Below are 14,462 nucleotides of genomic sequence, written 5' to 3' on the forward strand. Positions count from 1 at the left end.
ATGTCCAAAAGAGAGGTATATTTCACTTTAAGGTTTTCCAACAGACCTGATGCTTCATAGAGAGTATATGTGTAATGTGTATGCCAGGGATATTGAGAAATGGACAGAAAAAGAAAAATGTACATAATGGTGAGATAGAGTTGAAAACACTTGCATAATTAGCCATAATTTATTGAAATGAAGTAAGTAGCCTTGTTGCCTGTTGTGGATGTAATTGTATGGAAACATAATTAACATTTTATCATAAAAAGGCATATTGCTGCTGGTATATAATCAACAAGTTCAAAACGTTTTTAAATATTTTTTTTCAGTTGCTAAACTAATTATGTCTATTTAACAACCTAATGCATTTGAATATCGCAGCATGGTTAAAATGGGTCTGCTGGGTTTTAATGCCTATATATTTATATATAAAATGACTTAGGGGCCTTTTTAAGATTGCTCATGCTTTTTTGCACAAGCATTCTTTAATGAGACCCTACATGAGTTTCCTAACTCACGCTGGGTTTTGAGCCAAAAAAAAAACCTGTAGCAATTTTACCTAAATATGCTTTTGGAATAGAAAAAAAAACTTCTGAAACTTTTAAGTGTCAAAGTTTTTCTTCCTTTCAAAAGCCAGTTTGGGAAAAATTATGGATATTGACATGTTTTTGTTTTTTTTTTTTGGCTCAAACCCCAGTGTGAATTGGCAATATGTAAAATTGGCTGTATTTCATAAAACAAAACAACAAAACCCAGTGTACCTTCAAGAATGGTTGTACCTGTACTTAATTCACAGCAGGGTTTTCCACAAATCAGGGCATTTTTTATAATTACATAGAGCAGATGCAACAAACACATTAAACCAGAGCATTGGACAGTCCATTGGCAGTCTGGATATTTATGAGACACAGCCACTATTAGTGAAATGCAAACCAATAAAGATAATATTTTTTTTGTTATTGTGTGATAGTTATTTGTTATTGTTTTTTGTATTTTCACTTCCTCTCCAACTTCCTGGGCAGAGTTTTCACTCCCAGGAAAACACAGCCCCTGTTATTTACCATATTTGCTCTGTCTGATAGAGCAGCGATCCCCAACCTTTTTTGCCCCAAGGACCGGTGTAAAGCCAGAATTTTTTGCAAGGGGGGGGGTCAGCTGCCAGTCCCGCGTCAGTCAGGCGTTTCAGCATCAAATTTGGTGCATGCCGTGTCAAATGCTCGGAGGCCCAGTTCAGGTATGTCCACAGCCTGGCAGTTTGCAGCGGCCCCGCGGTCGGGGATCCCTGTAGAGCATTCCAGGAGTACGATCTGTTTTTTTGGTTACTGTGCTACAACACCTACTGATTTTGCTGCTGCTGAACTACTATTTTTCCCAGCATGCATTTAATTAATGCTAGTTATTATCATAGCACCCAAACTGCTAAGCCACATGTTTTATGTTCTATTTGGAATAAAGTGAATAGTTTATGTCTGCTATGCTGTACCATCACTCATCAAATTCACTTTAGAGAAATGCCCCTGTGTTTGAGCTGCCCCGTGGCTACATTATTCCCACTGGATTAATGGGACTCTAGATCCATGCGGCCACAAGACAAGGCACGTGAGTTCCTAAATAAATGGCAGATTTGGGGGCAGATTTATCAAGGGTCGAATTTTGAAGTAATGGGAGTTTTTTTGAACTCCCATAACTTCGAAATTCAAATAAAAAAAGACCAATTGAAATGTATTTAAAAAATCGAAGTTTTTAACTTTGGGTGAATAGTCTGTATTCGAATCGTTCGAATCGAAGTTTTAGCACATTCGATCGAATTCGAATCAAACTATTTTCCCCAAAAATGACTCCCCCATAGGCTAAAACAGCAATTCAGCAGGTTTTAAATGGCAAATGATTGAAATCGAAGTTTTAAAGAGACAGTAGTTAATAAATTTCGATAATCACTTTTTTTCAAATTCGATTTGAATTTGGGCTGTTCCATAGTCGAAGTACACTAAAATTACCTCGAAATTTAAATATTTGAATTTTCACTTCGATGCATGATAAATCTGCCCCGTCTCCTTTTTTCCTAAAAACTTATAGGAGCAGTAAGCGTTAGTACCAGATATGCCTCAGTGCTCACCCCATAAATATACAGAGCGATACAACATCCCTATTCAACATCTACATGTTTTGTGCTGGAATAGAATAGGAATTCAACACCAAATGATCAGACAGCATTAAACACAGTACATCATCTTATTGCATGCAGAAACCTAGTGCAAACTGTAGCTTTGTTTATACTTAACTAAACTCTCAGCATTGTGCTGCAGTTAATAATATTTTATCTATATCTATATCTTTATCTATATAAAGAGATGCTGTTTAAAAATAAGACCACCTCTATCTTTTCTTTTCCTTAAGCTAGACATCTTCCCAGCACAACAGCACACATAGATGCTTGTTAAGCCCATAATGCTCTGTGATGTGTACAGAGTTGGAGCTTAAAGACCTGCATGTTCTCTCAGACAACAGAAAATCTCCTTTTAAACTGTTGGCATAAGATTTTAGACGAAGCATTGATCTTGCTGCTGTACTTTAAATAGAAATTCTAATTCCTGCAAGAGAAAATGAACGCATGTCTAATCACTTGTTCTGTCTTATAGCGAGCTAGCTTTGGTGTCTGCATTCGAAAATGAATTTGTTTGAAGGAAATATATAGTACTTCGTTTTCCATATTCTATAACGTTTTGTGTGTGTGTGGGTGTACAATGCAACAAAGATGTTGTGTTATAAATTGTGACGAGTGAGAGCAGGCTGCAAGGTCTGGGCCACACGATTGTGCTCATTTTGAATAGGACCTGGTTACAGTTCACAAGATCAGCCAGGAAAGCTAACATTTCATTGGCATTAGTGTAGGCCTTTCTAGAAAGTGTGGAGTCTATAATGAAGGAGCACAAAGTATGAAGAGAGCCCTGTAAACTGTTTTTAGCTCAAGGCTGTATCCTGCACCCTTTGCCTTATACACATTGTGCGTTTAGGTGCAAGTACTTTTCTGAATTGTAAATTCTGATTCATTCAGGAACGTTTTATCGGCTCCGGCTGTGTCTACTCAAAGCAGTTTGAAGGAGTTTTTTTGAATGGAACATACAGTCAAAGGGAAGAAGAATTTATACAAGAAAAATTGTATTCTTTGGATTATGTTGGGTTATACATTTTATGGAACTCAACCACTGAATTCTGAGAACTCATATAGGAAGCTAGGAGTCCTGATAGTCCTGATAGTATGGAGTAACAATGCTGAACATTGGTCACTGTAAATTTGCAGGATAAGCACATTTCCATAGGGCAAATTATTGGTTTTAAAATTTTTGGGGGGGGTGTATTGTTTTTGTGTGTTACCTTGTATTGTATTGGAATTTACCTTGCTCTCTTCATTTTGTTTGCTTCAAAAATGGGCTTTTTGTTATGTCCCCAATTTGCCTATTCCTTGTTCCAGCTGGTCCATGTTTCTGCTGCTCCTTATATTAAATCTGGAGGCGCTAGGGCACTAATCACAAGCAGAATGGACTTATGGGCCACCAGGACTTGAAAGGCCATTTGGCTAGTATTTTGTGTATCCAACCTGACTAGTGAGTCAACCAACTGGCCCATCTGTGCCTGGTGTGAGATGTAGGGACTTCTTCTTAAAGACATGAGAGGGAAATTATTGTAACCTCACACAGAGAACTGGGTCTTGGATTATTTGGATACGATCTGTCCCATATTGACCTACTACATATCCGTTTTAAAACTGTTTTATTTTGTTTGTAAAAGTGAAATCACACTTAACATGGTTTGATCAGTCTGTTATGAGTCCTTTGTTCCCTTCTTATCCTTTCAATAAATGTGTGACTCCATACAGTATTCTGTGGCTGCCAGTCAATGTTTAGCCCACTGGGAAAAAGAAAGGCTCCATGTTGTTGCTATTAAGGGGCATAAGTCACACTAGCGCCTAGTTTGTGTCTGAGTGCTTGGGGGATCACATGGAATGGTGACTGAATTATTTAGAACAGCATTTATCTTGCTCCTTTTCTGCCATTTCATTCTTTTCATCTGCAGAGCAAATCTAATTTTCAGCCATAATTTTCTCCCTCCACAGCTTTGTAGAGCTGCCTCAGAAGGATCATTTCAATAACTAATTTGCTTCTTTCACAGCAGCTTCAATGACCATCCAATGTGCAGAATTTGCCATGAAGGAAGTACCCAAGAGGACCTCCTTTCTCCATGTGAATGCACAGGAACGTTAGGAACCATACACCGAAGCTGCCTGGAGCACTGGCTTTCCTCCTCTAACACCAGCTACTGTGAACTCTGTCACTTCAGGTTTTCTGTGGAGCGCAAACCTCGGCCCTTAGTAGAGGTAAAGTAAATACACAGCAGCGGGATTGTCCGGTTACTAATTATTCTTCTATATTTTGGTATCAGAACATACAGTACTTATTAGGAGCACCATTTACCAGCCAGTGATACTGCTACATCTCTAAATGTTCTAAATACTGTGTTAAATACACATAATTTCCTATGAATTTGAGTTTTTTTTCTTTAAGAAAAACAGTAACTCTAAGGACACAGCAGTTGCTCATCCTCTAGAGCCACTTTTCAGCGATAATGATAATCTTATTGATATGCTGATTTTGGGCTTTAAGTACTCAAAGTGCTGTACAGATGCAAAATAAAAGAATACCATTATAACAATTTGTTGGGTGTGTGACCGTAGAATGTTTTCTGATGGATCCCTGAGTAAATCGCCATGCCATGTGGTTTTAGTGCCAGGATATTTCTAAGAAAATGTTGCACTGATTTAGGGAAGAGATGCAGATTACAATGAATTGGGAATTCGCAAAGTATCAGCCAAAAAAATGCACCCACTCACTCTTGCTCCTATTGGCTTTATTCCTTTGTGCAAGAGATCTAGAATCTATTCAATTCAGACAGAAGTATCGCTCTATTTCTTTTGAACCCTATAGGGAAATTGTTGTCAATACATGATGTGCTCCTTGCTCACAGTTTAAAGGAGAACTAAAGCTTAAAAGTAGAAATGCTGTATATTTATATGTGTGTGGCTTCTTTCCTAGCCCAGAGCAACCATTACTCTTTAGCAGAGTTAAAGGTGCCCCCAGTAGCTCCACATTCTCTTTTCAGCTGATTTACACCACATGCTCTGTGCTGCCTTCCATATATAAAATATAATATCTCTAGCTATTCTTATTTCTAGGCATTATGTCTTCTTTAAAGGGATACTGTCATGGGGAAAAAAAATTGTTTTCATAATGAATCAGTTAATAGTGCTGCTCCAGCAGAATTCTGCATTGAAATCCATTTCTCAAAAGAGCAACCAGATTTTTTTTGAGAGCCCCAAAACGTAAGGCTGGTTCACCTTAAAAAGTTGTTGCCAACAAAAAGCAAAATCTCCCCATGATAATTTAACACTACCTTTACTGATTCATTCTAACTATGTAATGGACCAGAGGGAGATGGGGAAGACATTTAGTAAGTGACTTCAGCCAGGACACTGTCTGTTTAATTTAAGAAATATAACAACTGGATGTCATTGAAATTGACTACTGCATATAGTGTTGTTGTGTGAACTTTAAATTACACCGAGACTGATGTAAACGTTGACAGTGATCTCAGCTGAGTACTGCATAAATATGCCAGTGATATATAAAATAATATAGTGTAGATATTAGAGGAATCTGGGGGACAGCTAAACTGCGTGTGACCGCTCGTATGCTCACTGTCTGTTTGACTTTGACTGGTGGGAGAGCATTTCTGATCCACCTTTAGTCATGGAGGGGCATGGTTATCAGCCTATAAAGCATGGCTTCAATGTGTTAATACCGATGAAACACTTTCTGACAAATAATAGTGTAAAATTAGCAAGGCTTTATAAATATGCACAGAAGTGATAAAATATTTAAAGGAAAAAAATGGCATTGTATTACTCTCTCAATATATCTTTTACTGTTTGACAATTAAATGGAATCTATCATAAAAACTTTATAATCCTATTAGCCTTTTACCCTTTAAACACAGCCTCAAGCAAAATATTTTTCTTTAATATGGAGCTCAGTTGGCATTACATCTGCTATGTGTTAACTGCTGGTTTTCTGGGATCGAGCTCTCTTAGCTTTTGTTTCTAACTCCTCTGGAAACCATACTGTGTGTGGGTATGGGGGTTCAGCACATGGAATATAATGGGGGGGGTCCATTATACTCCATAATACAATAGTACAGTACAGGTTCTGCACAGACGATATCTGTTATATGTGTAGATTCTGTATGATGCAGCACTCTTTTCCTTCAACCTTTGGCCTAGATGATCTCTAATTTTTCTACCTGGTTTTTCTATTGTAGTTCTCTGTCATATTTTTCCATTGTTGAACTTTATTACTAGTTAGCAACACACCTGCCAGAACTGAAGTGCTTTTCCATATTTATCAGAGGGGGTAATACATATTACTTCTTGACTTTGTATCAATGTCCCACACTATAGGAGTCATTCATACAACATAAGGCCATGTACAAAGTGCAAAAAAGGCCTCAATCGGACATGTGTGTAGTACACTTTGCACACCGCCTTCTGGTTTTATGGATTTGCTACCCCCACAAATACAGTGCTGATTGTGATCATCACTTCTGTATTGGAGAACGGATGGGAGCGGGGTAGCATGTAGGCACCAATGAACATTACCTGTCCAATAACCAGGGGCCCATTAACATCTATTTACATGGGTGGCATGTAGGCTCCCATATACCTGTCCCATAATTGAGACAAACAATTTAGGGAGCAGCAGAAGACGTGGGCTGCAACGAGGCCTTTGATCTGCCCTTTGCACAGAGTTAAAGGGATACTGTCATGGGAAAAAAAACATTTCTCGAAATGAATCAGTTAATAGTGCTGCTCCATCAGAATTCTGCACTGAAATCCATTTCTCAAAAGAGCAAACAGATTTTTTTTTTATATTCAATTTTGAAATCTGACATGGGGCTAGACATTTTGTCAATTTCCCAGCTGCCCCTAGTCATGTGACTTGTGCTCTGATAAACTTCAATCACTCTTTACTGCTGTACTGCAAGTTGGAGTGATATCACCCCCTCCCTTCCCCCCCCAGCAGCCAAACAAAAGAACAATGGGAAGGTAACCAGATAGCAGCTCCCTAACACAAAATAACAGCTGCCTGGCAGATCTAAGAACAACACTCAATAGTAAAAACCCATGTCCCACTGAGACACATTCAGTTACATTGAGAAGGAAAAACAGCAGCCTGCCAGAAAGTATTTCTCTCCTAACGTGCAGGCACAAGTCACATGACCAGGGGCAGCTGGGAAATTGACAAAATGTCTAGCCCCATGTCAGATTTCAAAATTGAATATAAAAAAATCTGTTTGCTCTTTTGAGAAATGGATTTCAGTGCAGAAGTCTGCTGGTGTAACACTATTAACTGATGCGTTTTGAAAAAAACATGTTTTCTGATGACAGGATCCCTTTAAGTGTGGCTCAAGGTACAGAGTGCAGCATTCTCCATGGTACAATAGCTTGTTAAATGAGCAATAAGGGGTGCTTTCCTGTTCTTGTGCTTTAAGACTGGTACCTTAATAAAATAAGCCCTTATGGTTTACTGTCAGGTAGTCCATCTGTTTTTCATCCAAACTATTCCTGAAACCGTTTACTGTATCCGCCTTCACAACCTGTCCAGGGACTACATTAAATATACTTTTAATAGTCTCTCCTTAAAAGGGGAAAAATGATTTTGCTACACCATGAAATTCTTTTTATGTAAAAGACCTGCCACAAAAGAATTTGCATTTAATTCAAGGGGAAAAGCTAATAGAGCTGTCTTCAGGATAATTGCTTACACTTTTATGTTTTTTTTTTTGGTGGTGCTAATAGGAAAAACAATTTATTTTCATTGCATGCTGAAAATGGTTCCAATGATTGCCTGCATTCATTCAAATCATTTTTATGATGCCAAATATTTCACATCCAGAAAACGGAACAAAAGGCAATGGTTCTGCATTACTGATGTGCAGCATTGGTTCCTTTTCAAAGGCATTATATTCATGTGGATTTTTGTACATGTCATAAGAACCCATTACTATATATCAGTTCTTCTGCTCCGGTGCCCAGAGAGAAATCTGTTTTGCTCTCCACAAGCCTAGCGGCTGATTGAAATCTTCAGGCATTTTTTCCCCCCTTCTCCTCGAAGAGCTGCAGACAAGCCGGCTAAATTAGAATGTATACTCTGCAACGCTTCTTCAGATGCAGAAGAATTTGCTAGATTAACGTTGAGACAGACTAAATCACATCATTATAATAGTTTTTTTTTATCCTGCTTGTCCTGATTATGCATGTGCCTTGCCTGTTATAAAAGATAATTCAATCTCAGCTTCACTGCTTGGAAAATTAACACTGTCTCAGCTAAAGGAGTCCATTGAATTCTCTTTCCTGAATATGCTACATATTGCACCAACCCTCATATTGATTAGCAACTGAAAGCTCATATATCACCTACAGTCTGATAGCGCTTGATGCATTTACGTGATTTTTTTTATTATATTGCATATTGGTAAATACATGCTGAAAAGTGATGTTCAGAACAGAAGTGTTCTTTTTTTTAATATGTTCAGATTTAATATAATATATACTGTATTGCCCAACATGACCACACGCATCTGCCTGGCCAACATCTCAATGCAAAGACCAAGGAGATTAATATGTGTGTGCTATAGCAGCCTTCTGAGAAGACTTTCCACTAGCTGTTGGAACATTTTCTGCTTCTCTTTCTATCAGTCGGCTTTCCAGTTCATCCCACAGGACTTCCAGTGGGTTCTGTGAAGATCCATCAAGTTCTTCAACTCCCCAGCAAACCAATTTGTAATCGACTTTGCTTTATTCTTTAGGGCTGAACTACACGGTGATCCTTCTTCAGATCCGAAGCGATGAGAGGAAGTGCAGGCGTCACGCCGGATGCGCCCAATATAATGCAAGTAATACAAATGTTGCATCTACAAACTGCGTGCATCCGTCACGACTGTCGGATGCGGATGCTGCATGTTGCATCTTCATCCGACAGTCGTATCGGATGCACGCAGCTTGTAGGGCCGACATTTCTATTACTTACATTATATTCAACGAATCTGTCTCGTCGCATCTGCTTCCTCTCATCGCGTCGGGCGTTTACAAATGGACATAAGTGTGTTTTTGTAAGTTTCATCTGCCTTAGCAAATAGATAGAATCATGTGGTGTCATAGCACATTGTGGCAGTGATTTTTTATGCAATGGAGAAGAGATTCACATTATCCAATGAGGCTCACTACAACTAGGAAATATAGGGACAGTGTAGTTGTGCCCCCACTGTAGGAATTCCTCATTCTGAATATATCCGTTGCACCCATGTGCTGTTAGGGAACTAAACAAATAGGAGCTCTTTTCGGGTGTCGTGTTCATTTCTGGGTGCACACCATTTATTTCCCATCCTTGTATGACCAACTGAACAATGCTGTTGAATAACTGCACTCTGCCAACCCTCCAAATCTGGTGCCCCATAGCATGCATTGCTTTCCTACAGCACAGGAGCGGGAAGAACTGGATGTCGTTTTCTTACATTGTGACTAATCACTGTGATTTATTTCTCATCATCTCAGCAAGTTCAATGCTTAGACATTTTTGCCATCCTTGTGTTAAAATTGCAGCCTCCTGCAACCTTATGTAGCCGATCCACTCACTGTCATCTATGGGAATTGCTGCATGGAGATCTATGGACACTACGTATGCAATAGCAGCAGCAGAAATGCAGGAAAATGACTAGTTGGAAGGTGTACTTACTGTAGCTGTCTTAATCTTGTAAAATGCTTGGATATACAGTAGTTCATGAATAAGGAAGAAAATGAAAAGTGGAACCTGAGGACTTGACAGATTTAAAAACCCCTAAAAGCTTAGGTGTGACAGTTGCTTGTTTATATACAGCGAGATGGACTGCAGGATCAGTGATGTAATTAGATATAACCGAGTAGGGATGCACCGAATCCAGGATTCGGTTCGGGATTCGGCCAAGATTTGGAATGTTTTCCCCTTTCCACTCCCAATTTGCATATGCAAATAAGGGTTCGGATTCGGTTCGGTATTCAAACTAATCTTTCAAGAAGGATTCGGGGGTTCGGCCGAATCCAAAATAGTGGATTTGTGGCAAATTACTTGTCAGGCCCCCAAAATGCTTAACAGTTGACTTGTTTTACCAATGGCCTTATGGGGCCCCCATACCTCCTGGGCGCCCTGCAGCCGCAGGGTCTGATTCCTCTATAGTTATGCCCCTGGGCATTATGTTCTTTTGCTTTAAAGCTTTATATTTATTTTTGTAAGGTGCTCAGGCCTTGTTTGAACAGTGCTTTTCTTCTGATCACATATTATGATATCAACTTTGGTAGCAGGTTCGCACAGTTTTATTTGATCAGAGGAATGTCCTGTGAGGGACATTCGGGCTGAAATATAATTTATCCTTATACGAGAAGAATACACAATGCTAATGCATGATGTCACTGGGAGGACAGCCAACTTCTAAACAGACAGCGTCTGCCCTTTGTTGCTGTGTTCCATTCAAACCGAAGAAAAATGGGAAGCTTTACTTTGCCTGTGGAAAAACAATACGTGCAAATTAAGAAATAATTAATCTGTCCCTTGCAAAGTGGTACACATGTTGGTTATCCCTGGCAAGGCACTCCTTCTCTTTTAAATCTCTTTCAGACATGTTTTAGGGTTAGAATTTGAGTTGTGATGCTAATGTTGTTAGGGGATACAGCTTGGGGGTTAAAGAAGGGGGGTAAATAAAGTCTGTCAGTAATGCTTTATTCTGTTCTGGTCGGCAGTGCCTGGGAGAATAGTCTGCCTCTGTCTGTCATACAGTACTAGCAAGAACAATACACTTATAAGGATAGATTTCCCATCTGACAATCGATTGCTGGCAACATTACTGTTGCCCAAGATCATTCTAGCTTTGATTAAATGGCAGTTTTTTTCTGGAACACCTTACATTATAATATAAAGATATTCTTGCACTGTTTTATGCAGTACCTTATAGGGATAAACTCCTTAAATGATTTTAAATAAGCAACATCTATATTATTTGACTTTCTAGGGAAATAAATGCTGAAGGCTGATTTGCAATGTTAGTAAATGAACCAATGAAAGCGCCTTAAGAAATCAGTGCCCTGGCAAATTTGTTTTTCTTATGCAAGTGGAAAAATACATTTACTAACCTAGATACTGCATCAGCAATATGCTAAGGAAGGAATGCAAATTCTATTATTGCAGGACTATTTACACTAAATACGATCTGCAGGGCACTTTCCCCAGTTCTGTCTTCTTTTTGGGATAGTACGCATATTTTTTTGTTATTACTAGTCATAGATCAGTGTTTAAAATAAATAAATATCCCAGAACTTTATGTGACAATACCACTTCCCCAATAGTGAAAGGGTACTGTATATTCCATATTATTTTATTATGTTAAAGAAGAAAGCTCCAAACATAATTTGTCTGCTCCAAACAGAACTATTATTAAATAGATATTACTCTCAAGAATAAAGTTTGTATTAGTGCTTAAAAACATAATTCAATTTTAAGTTGAACTTATAGTAACTTGTATAGGCAAGTAATAGAGAGTGATTTCCATAATAACCGACAAAACATATTGAATTCATCACAAACACAACAGATATATTGTTACCCATAATGGACCAAAAGCCACACAACACAGTATGTAATTGCCATAGTATACTTATGGTCGGCACAAAAGAATAAGCGGTGCCTATAATGGACTAAACTTAAAGCCACCACAGAATAAGTGATTTCTGAAAAAACTGAGCTGACACAAGAGAATATGTGGTACCCATAATGAACTAATAGTTGACACAACAAATAAGTGATATAATAGACTCATAGCCGGCACAAAAGAATATGTGGTACCTATAATAGACTCTTAGATGACACCACAGAATAAGCAATTCTGATAATAGGCTCGTAGACCACACAAGAGATAAATAGTTCATATAATGGACTCATAGCCAACACAAAATAATAAATTATACATGTAATGGGCTCATAGCAGACACATAGCAATGTGTATGCCAATACACATTCTGCGTGAGCTGATACTAGAGGGCCTTCCATGATTCATGAAGTGCCATTTCACTTCTTATTGTCTCCTGAAGGTTTCACCAATCTAGAAAATATTCTTATATTATAAAAGATTTGTGGCCTGAATATAAAAATGCTGCTACTTTTGTGCAATAGAATTAATAAGGGTGTATGAAGTGCTGTTGTCTGCCTTATTGTCACTATGTTACCCATGGTGCATCATACATTCCTCCCAACTGTCCCTTTTTCGGAGGGACAGTCCCTCTTTTGACAGCTCAACCGGCAGTCCCTCATTTGTACTGGAAAGTCCCTCTTTTCTCTGCACTGAACAGCCAGAAAAAGAAACAAAGTTTCTCACTTACAGTAATAGGCTTTTAGCAGAGAGCCCAGAACACCTAACAGGTGCAAATAAGATACTTTGTAACAATTTTGAGACACAAAAACACAGTTTAGATAAGGAGAAGTATTTTCAAACTTTCATAACCTGCCAAATTTTGTAAAACAAACATGGTAATTAGGGGGTGTGGCCACACTACGTGCGGGAAAATTTTTTTTGTCCCTCTTTTTACTTCCAAAATGTTGGGAGGTATGGATCATAGCTCTCCTCATGGCTTTTATGATTTGTGGCCCACATAATTTTAGGGGTCATTTACATACAAGATGTGATTGTGTTTTGTTAGAGCAAAAGGGGTCATTTATGGTTCCTCTGGGTCAAGTCCGGACTGAGAATTAAAATAGGCCCTGGCTATTCAGGTACACAGAGGCCTAATCAGCCCACATAGAGGCCCACTAAATACTTTCTATGGGACCTTATAGCAACCCCTCTGGTATTTGCCAGAACTCACAGATTGTCAGTCCGGGCCTGCTCTGGGTAGATATGCAAGAGCATGCCCCTTGGTGCTCATTCAGGCTGCAGTTTTGCTGCCTGAACTCCCCCACCGTGATGTCCACCTTGCACTGGATAAAAATCATTATAAGGTGCAGGTCAGCCTTGTCCTTACCATCTGCCATAGGGATAGGACCATTTGCAGCCTATGTACTCTGATGCTACCTAACTTGTGCATCTGAATGACATGCAAATTAGGGGACAGGAGAAGGAACACTTATTAAATAATTGTGGTCATATTGGCACCACACATACCTATATCAAACCACCCAGTTGTTCAGCACAATTCCACCTCCCTGAATATGTCCGGTAATGAGTTAGCCGTGTCCTAGTGTATCCCATGTATTGATCTGAGTTGCTAATTCTTTGCATTTTTAACTTCTTGGCTTTAATTTGGATCATAATACTGAGGGCCCATTAGAAACAGAATGTTACATCTTTGTAATTCGAATATTTACTTCTATTGACAGCTTAATAACATAGTAATTGGTAGAAAAGGTGTTGGAACATGAAACCAGCTTGTTCTGCAGATTGGGTTTAGCTGCAGATTTTCTCATAGTGCAACTTGGAATCAATGGCTTTATTCATGGAAAGCTTCTATTCCAAGGTTATTCCGACCTTCTGTTCCAGGCCTCTTCTCTCTCGCTACCCATCAGCTTCTTGTTAAGCCCACATTCAGTTTTGTCTTTTTCTTTAGTCGTTTTGACAAAAGATTTAGAAAAACATGAAAAGTGTTGAAAAAATCCTCAATATATTTTAAACTGAAAATCATGTCAAAACGCCAACAAACTATTTTCCTTTTTTTTAAAAGCATATTATTTACTGTCATACAAATGTCACATTAGCACCAACAAATATATCAACGTGAAATTCATCTCTGTAGCTTCTCTTCTCTGTTATTGCTTTAGCTATCATTTATTTTCTGCCAACGGCAGTGGCAACGACATGCTGCTGCTGGGGTGAATTCATATCATTTCCATAAATATTATCCTATAGCTTTATATATATATATATATATATAAATATATATATATATATATATATATATATATATATATATATATATATATATATATATATATATATATATATATATATATATATATATATTATAGTACAAACATCTGCACTCTGTCCACTTTTTTCTCCAGGCCGGGTGCTCGGTCAAAATCTTTATATATGCATAGAATGGACCAGCACACCGTTTTCTTCAATCAAACGTGTTTATTCAATACACACTGTGCATCCAACGTTTCGGCCCGCATCCGGGCCTTTATCAAGGATCCTTGATAAAGGCCCGGATGCGGGCCGAAACGTTGGATGCACAGTGTGTATTGAATAAACACGTTTGATTGAAGAAAACGGTGTGCTGGTCCATTCTATGCATATATATATATATATATATATATATATATATATATATATATATATATATATATATA

General features: G+C 38.3%; 1 protein-coding gene across 3 annotated transcripts in view; it reads left to right on the forward strand.

The window, feature by feature from the left end:
* The window catches only part of marchf3.S (membrane associated ring-CH-type finger 3 S homeolog), a 132,423-nt gene that overhangs the window by 93,422 nt on the left and 24,539 nt on the right, over positions 1-14,462 (forward strand). For 2 of the 3 annotated variants that reach the window (XM_018240037.2, NM_001096948.1), the window contains 1 exon segment: positions 4,153-4,357. In XM_018240037.2, the coding sequence (XP_018095526.1) occupies positions 4,153-4,357 (205 nt within the window). 3 annotated transcript variants of the gene reach the window in all.

Source organism: Xenopus laevis, chromosome 1S, assembly GCF_017654675.1.
Source record: "Xenopus laevis strain J_2021 chromosome 1S, Xenopus_laevis_v10.1, whole genome shotgun sequence".
Classification (NCBI taxonomy): Eukaryota; Metazoa; Chordata; class Amphibia; order Anura; family Pipidae; genus Xenopus; species Xenopus laevis.